The sequence below is a fragment of the Leiobunum rupestre genome, chromosome 8 (genome assembly GCF_980474605.1).
Source record: "Leiobunum rupestre chromosome 8, qqLeiRupe1.1.hap1, whole genome shotgun sequence".
Lineage (NCBI taxonomy): Eukaryota > Metazoa > Arthropoda > Arachnida > Opiliones > Sclerosomatidae > Leiobunum > Leiobunum rupestre.
In genome coordinates, this window is record NC_143391.1 from 53,906,413 (window position 1) to 53,922,883 (window position 16,471).

Below are 16,471 nucleotides of genomic sequence, written 5' to 3' on the forward strand. Positions count from 1 at the left end.
CCTCTGGAACCGGATTTTTTCCAGTCAGTCACCATACCTCTCTCTCTAGCTAATGGATTCGCTAAATTCGATGTGATGATTTTTCTAGCATGATTTGCGAAAGATAAAAATATCTTGCTGTCGTTTTTTTCCCAATTTTTGGAAAACTTTTGGTAGTACGTTTTTGTACTCTGTCCTTTAGTTCTATGCAAAATATACATTACGCAATATTCGCCGCAAACGTTACTAGTTAGTCCTTGCAATCGTCTTTTGCTAAATGTCCACGTCTTACACATTGAATTTAAATATTTTCTGATTGTGGGTAAAAATGGGGGAAGCCCCATTGAATCAAAATAGAATCCCCGTTTTCGGCCATCGACGTAGACGCAAATCCAATGAGAACCTGTTTCTCCCCTTTTATCAAAATTAATGATAAGCGATTGCGGATATTTCACCATGGGTTTTAAATTATCTGAAGAAAAAACGCCTAAAAAGTTCGATGTTTTATACAGTGCCTGAGATAAGTCCACGTTTGTCGTAGTCATTTTAATAGTCTCGAATAATGTTCCTATTTTTATCTATCTGTAAACAAGATTGAAATTCAGCGTACACGATAACAACCGTAGAATCTTTTAAAGGGGTACCAAATCCTAAATCTAAACGTAGTTGCCCTCTCTTTACGGGGTTCCAAAACGTGACGTCACTGGCCGAATTGTCTGGGGTTAAATCAAAAGCATATAGGGCAAAGCCTAGAGGAAAGTGAGCCAACGCGATGTGATTTCCCTCGTCTTGGTAGAGTATCACTGATCCCGAGAATAGCGAATGATAGGCTAGCGTAAATTGTTTACTATTAAAATTAGGGGTCAACGCTTTCGAAGGGATTTGTTCGTTATCAACGTATAGAGCCAAATAATTTAGGTCGAAATTTTCAAAATTATAAGGATTAGACTTAACGGAGCCCTTATACGCTTTGTTGGTGGCTAAACCAATAATGACTCTGTTGGGCATCGGACCTAAGAATATATTGTCAAAACTATCGTTCTGAATAGAACTAGCCAATGTTTTAACTTTAATTTCGGTACGAGTAAAGGGATATTTGGCATTGCTACGTAATAATCCTTGCTGATGGGCTAATAAAATTTTAGGCATAATTTTAACTTTACGTACAATTAGAGCAGCGTCTATAAATTCGACTTTATACGCGTCGACAGTGTCGCTAAAAAGGGTAAAATTATCGCTATTTCTAGTGAGTGAAACCTTAAGTTGTACGCCATTAATTAAATATTTGTTGAAATTAAAAATGTCACAAAAAATGTTCCCGTAAAGTTCAATTTCTTTTGATTCAGCAGCTAGAACCTGACGTTTTATGAATCCGGCGTTTGTTATCAGATCCATACTTCCAGCCGTGTCATCGTACCATCCAGATGTCGCAAGGTGAGTGTTTTTTGCATCGTACCCAAAGTTGAGCAAGGTTTCGATATAGGCCCTATAGGGGTAATTTGAGGCCGATGGTGAAACCGTCGTATCATTGAGTTTCACTTCGCATTGTTTGAATAGCGAATGCAGAGAATTGTTCACGAGCGAAACGTTAGACCCGGCATTCAAGTTGTCACCGTTGGTTTTGACCATTTTTACTTTACAATATATCATTGTCATTGCCAAATCTGTGTAAGAGTCTCCCGTACCCGGTACCACGAATTCGATGATAGAACTGCTGTCGATAGATGAAATTGGCTTACACCATACCGTTTGACCTTTTTCAACGCTGAGTTGAGTTGGTAGTTCGTTGAAAATATTTAATTCGCTTTTAAGTACTTCCATTGTTTTAGAGAGCAAAAATATCGCGAACCGTACGCGTGAACTTGCGGCGTTTAACTGAACTCTTTTTCTTCTTCTTCAATGCTTTCTTAGTAGTTTTTCTTCTCTTGCGACGACCCGAACCTTCTTGCGCTGCCATTTCGTCCACAGTTTCTGTCATTCGTTTATTGGCTGACGTTTTTAAGTCCTGACCTTGCAAGACGTCTCCGAGTACTTTCTTTCCTGTAGAAAGAGCCCTTTTTCCCACGTATTTGGCAGACTGTTTTAGGAATGGGAATACAAACCTAGCTAGCCCTGAAAAAAAGCTACCAATTCCGTGTCCTTTTTGTCCCGCAAACCCAGAGAAATAAGGTAAATCTACTCCGCCCCCCGCCTGATTTAAATAATATTGCATGTAGGGACAATTTCTATCAACGTACTGATAAGCCATTCTTTTTTTTTTACTGAGCTCGCCGTAAATGTACTTTACACGTGACTGAACCAAACTGAAATGGCACGAATTCACCTAAACTAGTTCTTATATTAATGTCGATACAGTCAAAATAATTTCTACTCAGTTTAAGGTAATGCGGAGAATCGAAAGTTTTTGAAACGGTTGATCCATTGGGGGCGTTTTGGTCTACAACAATTGTTCGCAAAAGGGGGGCTAATGTATCCCCAACCATTTCATTTCCTACCAAATCGGAATACACGAACATAAGATCGGGGATGAATAAGTTTAATTGCATAGGGGAATCTGATCTGAATGCTACCTTAGGTGAAATATCAGTAACATTATCTCTAAATCCTAAAATTTTCCTCAACTTTGGCGTTAACTCGAGTTGATAATAATGTTTACTATAGGAAGTGTATTGTACGTGTCCACTTTCTAAACTATATTCAAATTTTCCTAATGAATCATTATCGAACTCTGAATTAGCGCTTTCCTTTAAATCAAGGTTCAAACTTTTAATACTTTCATTAAGTACGGCCAAAAGTTCATGAGGATTTTTGTAGTAGCCCTGAGGTATCTCTCGGAAGTCGTACGTATATTTGTAATCTACTATGTGGGCTGGAGGTTTCGATAGTAATTCCTTAATTTCTATTCCACAGCCCATTGGTTCGCTTACGTTATAAAAAGATAAAGGATAAATAATTTCTACCAGGGCAATTTCCCAATCTCCACGTAAACTAATGGGTTTGGCCAACGTTGTAGAATACGAGACTAGAGTATTTTCTGAATTATTCTTATTCTTATCTCTAGTATTACTAGGAAGAGTTATGTAAATCCCAGACGTCATCTTGATTAACCCAACTATTAAACGATGGAGGATATCCTAGCCAACTAACGTACAATTGTTTTACTCCGTTTTTAGTTCTCTGTCGCAAAACCTTGTTTAACTTGAACGAGCGAGGCGCGCTGACCTTTTGAAGCTCTCGAAAATAGAACGTCCCTTTTATATCGATTTCTGATAAGTCTTTTATTTTATAAACGGGAGGATGTCTTTTAACTATAGCTACGACTTTAAATATTTCTTCGGTATAATTAGCTTCGAAACCCTTTTGAAATATCATTTTAGTTGTATTTATTCTAACCAAATCCCCTACTTGGAATTGCGGTTTCATTTTCAGTTTCTCGGCATAATATTTAGAGTAGATATTATTGTACACACGTAATACGTTATTTTCCGAAACGTCATTGGGGGCCATTTTAATTGAGCTATGATAAGAGGAATTGTACGCTTCGACCAAGTCCTGTAAGACTTCCAAATATCTATTTGTGGAGTGATGGGTAAAATATCTATACATTTTTGTTTTTAACGTTCTATTAAACCTTTCTACGATAGAGGCTTTTATTTCGTCATTTTCGGTACTAAAAAATTTAACTTTATTCTTTTTGAAATATCCTTGTACTTCTTTATTCCTAAATTCCGTGCCCTTGTCCGATTGAAATTTATATGGAATTCCGTCTTTAAAAACAATTTTTATATTTTTCAAAACCTCTTTCCCCGATTTAGTTTTAAGAGGTAACCCCCACGCTTTTCTACTAAAACAGTCTATAATTGTTAAAATGTATTTGTATCCGTCATTATCTGCCTCTAACGAGCGCATATCGTTAATATCAGCCTGGTATTGTTCCCTTATATTACTAATTACTATTTTATTTCGTTGAAACTTTTTATATTTCGGCCTATGCATCGTAAAAGCGTCGATTCCTCTTAACCATTTTTCTACAGTTTCCCTACTTAAGCCGTGAGACTTTACGGACTGGAATAACCTTTCAGCGCCTCCGAAAGAAGCCGGATGCTTCGGGTTAAAATATATTTTTTCTAAAATAGCTTCGCCCATACTTTAGACTTTTGCGCGCGACTCCTTGTTTGTTTATAAGAGTGAAGAGAAGAGTCAGACGTGGAGGAGTGATCTCGGTCGAGGCTACGAGGGGGACGGGGCTTATCTCTCCTGCGCGCACGCCCACTTTGAGGAACCGGATACTCGCGCTTAACGGGAGAACGTCGTTGTCGGGTTCTCGGAGCTAGCGGGGAGGGAAAGCCTTGGATAGCCGGTGAAGAGTTAAATTGGGTTAAATTGGAAATAAACGCGAAATATCCGATAGGTTTTGGGTGGGTTTTAGGATTTAAATACGCTTTGGTAATTTCGCTAATATTGGAACCTTTAATAGGTCGACCGTTTATTACGAGCTCCCCGTTTTCATCCCACCGTATTCTTTCGGGTACAGTTTCCAACTGATCCACCATGCTTTGCGCTTTTTGGTAATATATCAAAGGCAAATCGTCTATCCAGTCCCTACTTAGCGAGTCGAATGCGGGGGCAATTTCGATTTCTTTAGGAGCCGATGCTTGCTTACGTAGATTTCCGTGTGTCATTAAAGCTTGTTCGTATAAAATCCATTTCGAGGCGTCGTCTAAATCTTTCATATTTAATATTTGGTCCATCTTAACGTCTAATTCAGAGACTGTCAGAGCGAGGGGGTGCGGGAACGGGTCTGGCTTTAAAACGCCGCTAGGGACGAGAATCATTTTTCTGGCGTGTTTCATTGTTTACTACCAAATATAGAACCAAGAAGGGTTGAAACGACGGGTAGAAGAAACGAGAAAAATCCGCCCCCAGACTGAACTAACAATTTCTTTTTACTTTTTCAAGCTACCCGCTTACTAGCTAGTTTTCGAAGGGTATTTTTATGACGAGATAACCTGGTTTTTTGGGTATTTGATAGTTTTACGTTACCAATTAAAGTGTTATGAATACATTCACTGATAGCGTCTATGAGGGATTTGTCGGCTTTAGCTAAAATGGCTTTTCTTTGAACGGGTTTGCAACGACCGAGATATCGGAGAGCGTCTCTCTCGATACGTACTCTACGAGACATGATTCATAACTGATTGAAGTTACGAAATGTAAGTTCTATTTATTTATTTAGGGAGATAAGCGTAGCACGTTTCTCCCGGTAAAATATTAGTCAAGACTCTTTGATCTTCGGGACAAGTTTGAGTTAAATTGAATACTAGGTAACCGTGAGGTCTCGAAGTCGCGTCTTCGTAAGCGTCAACTACAAAACGCCACTTATCAGGGAACATTTGTCTAGCGAGATAAGCCACTTGCTGACGGTCTCGGGGGCTTTTCAATAAAATTATGTAATGCGAATTCAGGGAAATGGATCTGCTATCTTTTGATTGATGGAATAAGTTCTGTGTAATAAAAATAACGCTTAGAGAACGGTGATGGGTGCCTTTCACGAATAAATCACCAATTTGACCTTTACTCTCGTTCATCTGGTCGTCGATAACTAATAATATAGGATCTTTTCCGTTATAATCAGATAAAACAGGCAATCCTTCTTTAAAAACTACCCTGTGCTTCATTTTATCGAATAGAGCTTGCCATTCTCCGTAATACCAATGTATTTCTTTGAAACCCGGAACAAACATTTCCTCTTCGTGATTAATTATAGATTCAATTAAATAGCTTTTGCCACTCTGACTCGGGCCTGCCGTTACGCAATTAAACGGATGAATAAATTGCATGGTTATCTCCCTTCGAGTACTAGCGTACAAATGAAAATGTAAATTAAAATTCGGTTAAATTTATGGGACTCTTCAGCGGAGGAAAAATATAATCGAATAACCTATTTCATCCCTTACCCCGTATAGGTTTGATATTCACATTAGAGTCGCAAGACTATATTTACTTTAGAGTCGTAAGACTGAAACCTATATTCACTTTAGAGTGGAGAGACTAATTTTTAGCGAGAATTAGCGATTGGAGGGCTCTACGTCCCCGTCCTCAGGACCAATTAGATTCGCTTTATAGCCGTAGGGTACCGTAGTGAAGTCGTCCAGTAACCGTACCTTGTCTACGACGGGTCTATAGATTTTAGTACGGTCGACGGAAACGACCGTATGATCGGGTAGACGCAAAATCTGCCTCGGCTGTGGTATGGTTACTGGCTCGTTCGTTTCTCCGTCGACACCTATCAATCTTTTAAGCGTGTCCATATTAACCAAATCTTTAATGCCTTGATTTATACGGAACCCTTTGACTTTCATTTCGTAGGAGACTTTACCGGTCGTAGGGTTCAGTACTTTAAAGGCGTAATTTTTTGCACCACCTGTTGCCAATTCTTGGATGTACGAGCCTTTTCCGTACTTTTCCAACTCATCGGTCATGTCTCCGAGATAGTTGCCCATCTCAATCTCTATTCCATCTCGTTCTTTTAGATAAATGCAACTGTCCGTATCATAATAATACGTAAGCTGGCCTAATCTCCTTAAATAAGAGTATAACTTGATCCTAGCCATTGCGGTCGTATAGGCTGCAATTACTACGTTCGTGTTTGGGTAAACAAGATCAATATCTTTCAAAAACGCCCACTTGATCACGCAATGCGTTTGACTTAAGGGAATAACCGATTTAACTTCTATGTCGGGGTCTAAGAATAAATCGAAAAACTTTTTGGGATCGCTAATAATGGCCGATTGGTCTTTGCGAGGGTTTAAACCAAAACGACCCCAAAAAGAGTTAAGACAAAGCTTCGCGATGGTACGAAGACCAGGGTTCTTTTTAATATTGGTAGGATCAAGTTTTACTCCTTCCTTTTCGTAATATTCGTCAACGTATTTCTTAATCTCTTCATCGGTCTCTATTCCCGAGGGTAAGCCGCTGGATTCCTGTTTGAGTTTAAGAAACGCGTTGACTTACTCGGAGAAAAGACCGCCCTCTTTCGATATCGGGTCGTATTTTACTACCTCGTATTCCCAAATTTCGTGAATAGAAATGACCTTGTAACCCATTTCGATTGCCAACTGTACCTCGTCTGCAACCCAAGTACCAGTTATTTGTCGCTCTGAGTCTTCGTGGGGACAATCCTGCTGATTTCGAGACACGGGTAACTTACAATACTTGTTACACCACGGATAGAGTGAACAAATATCAATGTATTTAATTTCCTCCCCCTCTTTACACTTGTGATGTAATTTCAAGGCTGACGTACGTCCTCCGAAAAAGGCTTCGCGGGGGCGGATTGGCTCTTTAATTTTTAATTTTTAATTTTCGGTAGAAAGATATGCGTTGATGGCGGGGTTAGTACTCCTCTCAGCTTTGAAGGTACATCCCCATTTTTCATGAACAGTGTATCCCAATTGTTTCAAGCGGTTAGTGGTAGCAATGGTTGACGCGTATCGCGAATTATGGGTCTGAGTGTGGTCGCCGTATAACGCTAAGTTTCTATTGATAGGAAAACACGTTTTACACCCGTGATAATAACAACCGTGATATTGAAAGACTTCGTTATCGAGAAGTCCGTCCACGTTAATGTTAAGAATTCTAGGTTCAAATCCATTAAAAGCAGACTGAATTTCCTTCCCTCGTAAGTGAGACATCGATTCAAGCCATTCGATCGCTACAAAACTCTGGTTGCAGTTCATACGATAGCCAAAAGGGGGCACTACACCAATCGTATCGGGCTGTAAAAAGTGTTTCCTAAAGATAAAACTGCATACTCCCGCAATCGTTATCGCAGTTAAGAACGGGTCTATTTCGAATTTATCCATGAAAATAGAACGATATGATAAACAGCCTTGCAAAAGAATGTTTACGTCCTGGCGACAGTACCGGATTAAATCTCTTTTATAATCAAAATAATTAAAGTTGGGGTCCGAATTACCGCAAGCTTCGGACCGGGAATCGTTATACCACTGGATAAATTCATCGTAGGCCTTACCGCTTAAACGATTAGGGTCGTACGCGTCCATCGGAGGCATGTCATTATGTAGTACGTAATTGGTTTCGTTCGAACGGGCTGGATCAAATTCATGGTCTACGGTATTAAACAGTAAATGCGGGAAATGTCCCTTATTTAAATTATTATCTAAACCAAATGTGGAAACGAATTGAGAAAGGGCAAAGGGCATAAAATTTAAGGAATCTAAGAATTTTAATTTTTTATATTGTACATACATGAATTTGGTCCCGTCTGTCAAGACTTTAGGGGTCCACTTTAAATCGATCATTTTACGTACTATAAATTGCGCGTCGTAACCTTTAGCGTTATGGGCAATACATATTATCTTATCAGCCACTCTGTTAAGCGTACGAAGATACTCTAGAAAGTCGCCGACGGGGTCTTTTGAGAGAAATATTTTTTCCCGAGGACCACAACCGCATTTAGCGCATGCGTACTGACTATCTTTTTCTTCGAAACAGAATTTACACGCTTTTTGCGAAACGCATAAAATTGGTTCGTGAATCAAAGCATTGGCGTCAGTACGATTTGTTTGTTTACATTCCAAGTCATAAAAAACAAAGACTTCCGTTTTTGGAGTACTTCTCTTGGTCAGTGGTGATTGTTCATTGTCGGAGTCGTGGACCCGTTTATTATTGCTATTTATTCGAGAACGAGTAGTTTTATCGGCAGAATCTTTACGGACGGTCTTTAAAGGTTGCATGTAACATAGATGACCTGCGGGGTTAAACTCACTACACGAAAGACAATAGGTCTCTCCACAAACGTGTACTACCTTACGCTTAAACATACTGATAAATTTTCCGCAAAGATTACAAACGTAAATTTTATTGCATAAGGGCTCGGGTCCTGATAAATGGTAATCGTAACAATTTTGATTAGGGAAAACTCTTAAACATGTTTGGCAAGTTATTTTATCTACCTCCTTCCTGCAATCTTGTTTTCTACAACAAGCGTGACAGAAAAGAAGGCATTTATGCTCACTGAGATTATTAAAACCTACTAAACATTTTTCGCAAAAGTAATTAAACGCGAAAAGGGGTTTGGGATTAGTAATTACGTTGAAATGTGTGTCAATATTTAGAAGATAAAGACGTTTGCGGAGAGGCCCTTCTAGTTCCCTCTCTTCTTTGACGTCGCCGAAAATAACTAAGGGTACGGGATCGCGTAATCGAAAAACGATAATACTGTATTCGGGCAAGATTTCTTGGAAGCGAGTTAAAGCGTCCGGACCAGCGCATTCTTCGTCTGTTAAAGCAGAATATGCCAAAAGGGTCCTAGCTTCGCGGGTCTGTAATAGCGTTTCAATATTTTTTCCTCTACACTGTCTTATAGTAGTATATTTTCTTTTAAGTTCTCCATCATTTTTATTATCCATGTATTCTCTATGAGCTATGGCTACTACAAGAGCTCGTGCTAAACAAATTTTATCATGGTTATTTATCGTTATGGTGCATTTTTTATAAAAAGAAAACTCTTTTTCAAGGGAAATCCCTAACCCAACTGATCTAGCTCCTCCTTGAGGTAATCTGACTCGATTAAACGTAACCGTAACTATTCCTTCAAAAAAACTACCATCGTTCTCGGATCTATAACTTTTTTCATCGATATACATCATCAACCATTGCAAGTCTAATTGGTCCCGAAGCCGGAAACTGACGTTAATTTGAAAGCTGTGGTTAGTGACGTTCACGAATGAAACCGAAACCATATCTGAAGGCAAACAGTCCTCCAATAGGGTTTCCATCAATATATAAATACCGTTTTCTATATTATTTTCTAACCGGACATTTAAAGTCCGTCCCATTAGTCCAAAATTTGGGAAATTTTGGATATTATTATTCAATATTTTAACAGAACCTGGTAAATTAGGAAAGGACGGAGGTGTTATTGGAACGTCAACCAGCCCACCACCTCCAACTTGAGGAGGAGGAGACGAAGTGGGGGCAGCCAAATTTGCGTTCTCGGGGTTCGCGTTTTTCTCAGCAGTCTGAGACGATGGAGGTGAATACTGCAGAGCTCGTGAGGGGCCAGCGACCGCTATAGGGTCATTATTACGCTGAGGGGAAATATTATGAGGGGGCCTGCTACTACTAGCCGTACGAGCAGCTAACAACGCTTTAGCTTCCTCGAACATTTCGGCTGCCCTTGCGGCTGCGGCTGCAAGTTCCTCCGCGTCCCGTCGGGCAACTTGTACGTTCTCAGCTAAGCGCTGAATGCTGTCCGTACTGGGGGACGACATGATAAAATTATCTTCCAAAGATAAAGAGTAGCATGTGTCATCTGATTCTAGAAAGGGTGAGGGAGCTTCCATAGGCGTATACGAGGGCGAATAACGTACTTCGTCAGGTGGAATAGAACTAGGTCTTAAAAGGGGTGAAGGTAAATTAACGATAGGGGGCGAACAGATTTGATGGGTTAGTTGATATTCTCTAAGATAATCTCGTACCATTGTCATTTCTTTTAAACGTTCCAATTGCGAATCAGTTACTGTAGTTAAGGAAAGGGTAGGGTCTTGGGTATCAGTTAAATCTATTATTTCCATTTCTGGAGAATCGGGTAAAGTTACTATGGGTACTTCCGGGAGCTCGTTATCAGTTATATCAATCAATTCAGGGGAGTCGATTATAATCATTTCCGGGGTATCAACTAAATTAATTTCTGGGTATTGTATACCTTTCATTTTAATGCCAATATACTTAAACCTTATTAAAAAAATTACGATAAAAAAAATCAAAATAAACTTACGTAGAGAGAGAGCGCGCTTCAAAAATCCTGGTACTAGACGCACAAAGAACAACAATAGAGTGACGTTCCCCCGGTTCAGGCACCCCCCTTATATAGGATCTAGGGGAAGATAGTAAGCTTATCTCTTATTCCCAAAGAACTTGTTCAGTTCTCGAGAATATATTAGGGTTATGCTAAAATTTATACTTATTTACGCAAAATATTCCATTTAACTTCATTTCCGATATGGACACTGAAGTACAAACATCTGCCATAATCACCGTCCTGAAACAACCTTCTAAAATTATAGCCGTAGTGATTATTTTAATTACAATTTTCTTATTTGAGTTCATTTTGTGGTATTTTGAAAACGTTTCTACCGTAAAATTGTAACTTTTTTCACTGTAGTTCACAAAATGGTATTAAAAGTATACTAATTTTATGTTAATTTCTATTAATTGTATTGTTTTCTAGGATATGATTGCATCACAAGCTCTCGAGAGGAAACTACAATGGGTTTTTTTCTTCTTCCAAGTGGATTAATATGTGACGTCAATGGGAATAATTAGAGGCAGTTTCGAGCACGGGACGGTTTAATTTCGAGTGTCTAGAACTGTTATCTCAGAGAGAGAGAGCCGATAGAATTTGAGGGTTATTTGAAGTTTAGATCACGTGATGAATTAATCTCAACAAGATAGGAACTGATTAATCTCCCATGCGTCATTTCTCTCTGAGACGCTGAACTGAAAAGAAGTGCATCCGCTTTGCTCTCCTCATCTACCGTAAACATGGAAAAACGATCTATTGGTAAGCATTATTTTATTAATACTATTACTATTTCAATAGACAAAGGCTTAACATTTTCATTTTCTATAGCCGAGACGCATACCGTATCCAAACGCAGGGGCCAAGAAAGACGTATCAACATAAAAATCACGTTAGGAGGATCAGTCTACATTTCTTTTGGTTTCGACGGATCAAAATTACAAGTTCTCTTCTTCAAAAAATCGAACGAAAATATTCTGTTCCTGACCTCCGAAGCTTTCACCAATCTACTCTCTCTTTGGGGAGAGCTTTTCGCCGCTACGCAAACCGGAGCATCGTCTCTAACCCACAACATCATCGACTATCACGACAACAACGTATCCGTCGTCGCCACAACCAACAACATCAAATTGAACTCTGCCTACGGTCATGTTATGGATCTGGGAGCTCGCGAAATCGGTGAGTTCCAAAAAAAAATTGATTTTATTCGGTTTCAAATAAATCTTTTAAACGAACATAAAAATGTTATCGAATGCATGTACTTAGCTATTGTTAAAAACCTTAAAAAAATTCACGAATTATTATATGGAAAACCTTTCGAGGGTTTATTTTTGTACCCAGATCAATTTAATTCGTACCATCAAGTAAAATCTTATTTTGGCTGTTTTAAAGCACCCTCGGAAGTACTACAAGATTTTACTAATTTACTCGTAGATAATCAATTATCCTGTAAACTTAGCTACTTTAATTTGTTTTCATTGTGTAATGCACAAGATAACCATCTAATGGAATATCTGATAGTACCTACTAACATGTAAACAAAGTTCTAAAATAAAAAATTAAATGTAAATAACTTGTTTTTATTGCCTAGAGATTAGAAATTAAGGGGTTCGAAAGCGATAAGCAAACGGGTAAAAATCTAATCTCCAGATATCTGCACGAGGAAAACAAATTTTGGAGAATGGGGAATCTCCAGATATCTGCACGAGGAAAACAAATTTTGGAGAATGGGGATGGAGGAAAGCAACTGGTGATTAGAAGGGGTGAAAGCAATGGGGGAAAGGAGCTGGTGAACGAGAGATAAAGTATCCAGTGAATGGGAGTGGGGGAGAGAGAATCTGGTGATTAGAAATTTTGGTGATCAAGGGGGAGAGGCGCGGGTGAACGGCGGGAGCTACAGCTTTGTGTCCTTCTGGTGATTGAGAATGAAATTCTCAATCACCAGAAGGCTATACCCCTCTCTATTGTGACGTCAAACGAAATTTCGTTGAAACCCGTACAGTAAGAAACCGGTTTTCAAAATGCTCAACGGACTCACCGTTGAGCGTTACTGAACATACACCGAGTTCGCAGAGTGTCTTACCCCCGAGGGGTCCGTCACTTCGAGGAATCGTGTACGAGATTCCGAATCAAGGAATCTGGAATCAAGATTATTGATTCTTCTAAGATTCTAGATTCTAGTAAGATTCCGTGATTCCGCCATGATTCCTTAATATTCCCTGATTCTTATTCGATTCCGTGATTCTGGTTCGATTCGGTGATTCTTGTTCGATTCCGTAATCATTAATTTTAGGAGGTTTCATAATATAGTGTAAAAGTATGTAAAAAAAATTCCGTATAATACAGGTAGCAATGTCACCCCTAAAAACGCATTTTTGAAATCGCTCAAATTAATTTAAATCTAAGAAATTATTACTTTCAAGTGAAACAAAAAAAATTATTTTTATTACTTCAACCAAGTTTATAAACAGGCAGGCAAAATAAAACGGCTCTTTGCAGGCCACACGAATTTTTACAAAAGTGTTTTCAAATGTTCGAAGAGCTCTACTGGTAATTTTACATGGTCATCTTCAAAAATAATTAATTCTTTTGGTAGATGAGCGAACTCTGATAATTCGGTCGCTGGACAAGCGATCAGGGTCTTGTAACAACCAAGAACAGTGGTTTTTCTAATTATCGTCGTTTTATTTTTGTAACGGCATTCCACGAATGGTCCGTTTGTACTGATATTGATTTGAAAAGAAACAATATTTTCAGGCAATGAGCTACTGCTATTTAATAATAAAATGTCGTCTGGATCAGGTTCTTCGTTGATTAATTCCGGTAAATTGACATTCTCAATTGCAGAGTCCGTGGTGAACTCGGAGTCCACCGAACCAAATTCCGAACTTTCCAAGTCCTTTAGAGAAACTGTTATTCCAACATCATTTAAATAGCTTAATGCCTGAACTTGGCTTTCGGAAATAGCTAGATGGATTTCAACTATATCTGGAAAAACACTCGCTTCTGAAGCTTGGATTTCTATTTTCTTCTTGTCTTTTGGGATACAAAACAGAACATTTTTTGAAGTTTACATTTGGACATCTAGCCTGTGGAATCTATATAATAATTCATTGACTGAAAAATTGACAACAGTAGAAAAAACGCATGACAAACTTCTAGCTGCTCTAAAAAAGCTTTCACACTGTTGGCTTCCCAATAGAGTTTGAAGAAATGCATTGTGTAGCGTGTACATGTACAAAATGAGCAACGAATGAGCGTTAATTTCAATGCAAAGGTGCGCGTTTCTAGATATGAAATTGTCTTTAAGTGTGAATCCCTTTTTAGCTTTAAGCCATGCTTTCCAGCCTCTGAAAAAGAACATCGAACACCAACACATATTTATTCTTTCAATAGGCGTTAAATTTTCGTTCATAAATGGCTCGACAGAATAATGTGCCATTTTCAGATACATTCTATTACCAACTGATTGCGGGACTTCCTATAAAATTTCAATGACCCTGTTTGAGAAAACTCGTTTCGCCGCGTCGAAGTTTTGTCGATCTTTAACATCTAAATCGCTGGCTCTAAAGCCATGGTCTAACTTTGAATGTTCATCGAATAGAATATCTAAAAATCCACGACTGCATACTTCACTTCCTATCGGAAGAAGTATGCTTTGTTGCAATAGCTGAGTACGTAATTTGGCACCACTCCGTACGTTACAATTTAATAGATATCCCGGGTAGACGCGTATCGTTCACTATTGGAGATAGCGTAGCTGCAGGTCTAGATTCGTAAGTAGGCTTTGCCGCTTATAACTAGAAAGGAGAATACTTAAATCAGGAATTGCCAGGTTTAATTAAACATCATAATAAAACACTTCAACAACTTAATTCAGCACAACACTTACATATCAACACTTACATATCAACATCAAACAACTACACTTAAACAACGACACTTAAACAACTTAAACCGATATGTATTAAACCTGAATTCAATTTATCATGAGTTTATAACGGATTACCTCAAACACCCCTAAATATTCGTCTACAGTCAAATGTATACTTAAGTTCTCAGTCCTCTCTGGTCAGCATCCCTTGGGAAGAGTTTACACGGCCGTAAAACACGACCCTTGTTGCTTCCACATCTCTGTCGTACCCGCACATTCCGACATAAGCTTTTCTTAGCCCATACTTTAAATTATTTAGGAAGTTTAAGATAGTTCAGAGAAAGCAACTATTAATATTGCGAGAAGGGTCGGATTATAGTGCTTATTAAACAATGCAGCCACATCGGCGTACTCTGATGTCGTTACGGTTTGTGGTTGAACTAAACTGTTTAATAATGTCAAAGTTGCAGCCGGCAATATCAGAACTGCAGTTTTCTCAGTATCAGGGGTTTTATTTAAAACTAAATGGGCCTCCGAACGCCGAGAGTATTGTGCCCAAGGCTCCACTTCGGAATTGAAATCGGGCAGCTTCCCCATGTTCTATGTTGTAGTGGTGATGAATGTAGCGCTGAAACTGGCTGCGAGGTGGTGTTGTTAGCTACTCGATTCTAGAGGTGGTCTTCCTCAAAGTGTTGTGCCCTCTGATTGTTGTCCACCCTCGTGTACCGTCGTTAGGCTTAACGGTCGGCAGCGTGGACGCAAAGGCTTAGCGTTCTGCTACTGGATTCTCTTGGAAATTCCTATTCCTTCCCATCGGTGTGAAAAGCAATATTGTGGATACCGAAAAGAGTCATCTCCGTCGCCATTTTTATGTTTGTTTGTTAAAGTAAATGAATGAACTTATGTTAAGAATAAAATATAGTTTAATTACTAAGGATCTAATACTAAGCTCTTTACATTGTGAGTCCTTCCTTTAGAATGCCTATATCTGCCGCCACCACATTTTACCTTGCCCCTGCTTCCCCCTGGTGGTGGTAATGTGAACTTATCATATTATATACTTTTATACACTACACGAGGGAATAAATATTACACGTGCTAACTTAAAAGTTCGGTAAACATTTTTTACAAACCTGGTTTCGTTTCGTATTTTTCACAAATATTCGCACTAAAACGAGAAACTTTACTTTGAAATATGTAGACGAGTATTTAGAACTCCATTCACTTTGAAGAGCGTTCGTTCGCCAGTCGACTGCAGTCCCTAGTATCCTGTATACACGGCCGATGTCCGACAAGAGATGTTTCGGCGCGGCCCCCGTCAGTACGTAGATCGGTCGAGACGAAATTCGCGAGGACTCAAAAGAATTAACGCAAAGTTTTTAAACAACGGCAATAAGTTTTTCCACCTGGTTTCTTTCTATCTCTTACAAATACTCGACCGGAAAGACAATCTTTTACCCAAAACGGAGAGATAGAGAGAATGCGCTTGCATCAAGACTCGATCAAGACGCGGCATTTTCGCGCCTTTTTTCCAGAAAAAGCCGCGAAAATAATTAGTCATTCTTAACAACAAGGTATTATTTGTTTTTATTTCAGTTTTCAATCTACCCCATTCCGTTTCTTTCAGTCTCGGTTTAATTTCAGCCAAATTCGTTTGAATGTGAACGTCTAGCTCGCCGTCTAGGCTTCCACAATATTTTTGTGGGTGTTTAACTATCGTCTATACACTATTTTTTTGCGGTATTTTGCTGGGGGCGTCCATTGGGGTATTCCCCCATTAGCCCTCATTC

The 16,471-nt window shown here is 39.0% G+C and overlaps 1 protein-coding gene across 1 annotated transcript; it reads left to right on the top strand.

Annotated features, from left to right (window-relative positions):
* Positions 1–1,222: 1,222 nt before the first annotated feature.
* Positions 1,223–13,206, top strand: LOC149933706 (uncharacterized). Its single transcript, XM_090157391.1, has 4 exons — positions 1,223–1,413; positions 11,237–11,569; positions 11,639–12,256; positions 13,154–13,206. Exons 2-4 carry the CDS (start codon positions 11,551–11,553, stop codon positions 13,204–13,206), a joined length of 690 nt encoding a protein of 229 aa, XP_090013517.1. The 5' UTR covers positions 1,223–1,413; positions 11,237–11,550.
* Positions 13,207–16,471: the final 3,265 nt, after the last annotated feature.

Bases quoted from the DNA above. Each gene is read 5' to 3' on its own strand.
- LOC149933706 (XM_090157391.1), top strand. The intron at 12,257-13,153 runs GTAAACTTAGCT...CGTATAATACAG, and splicing joins CGTAGATAATCAATTATCCT to GTAGCAATGTCACCCCTAAA.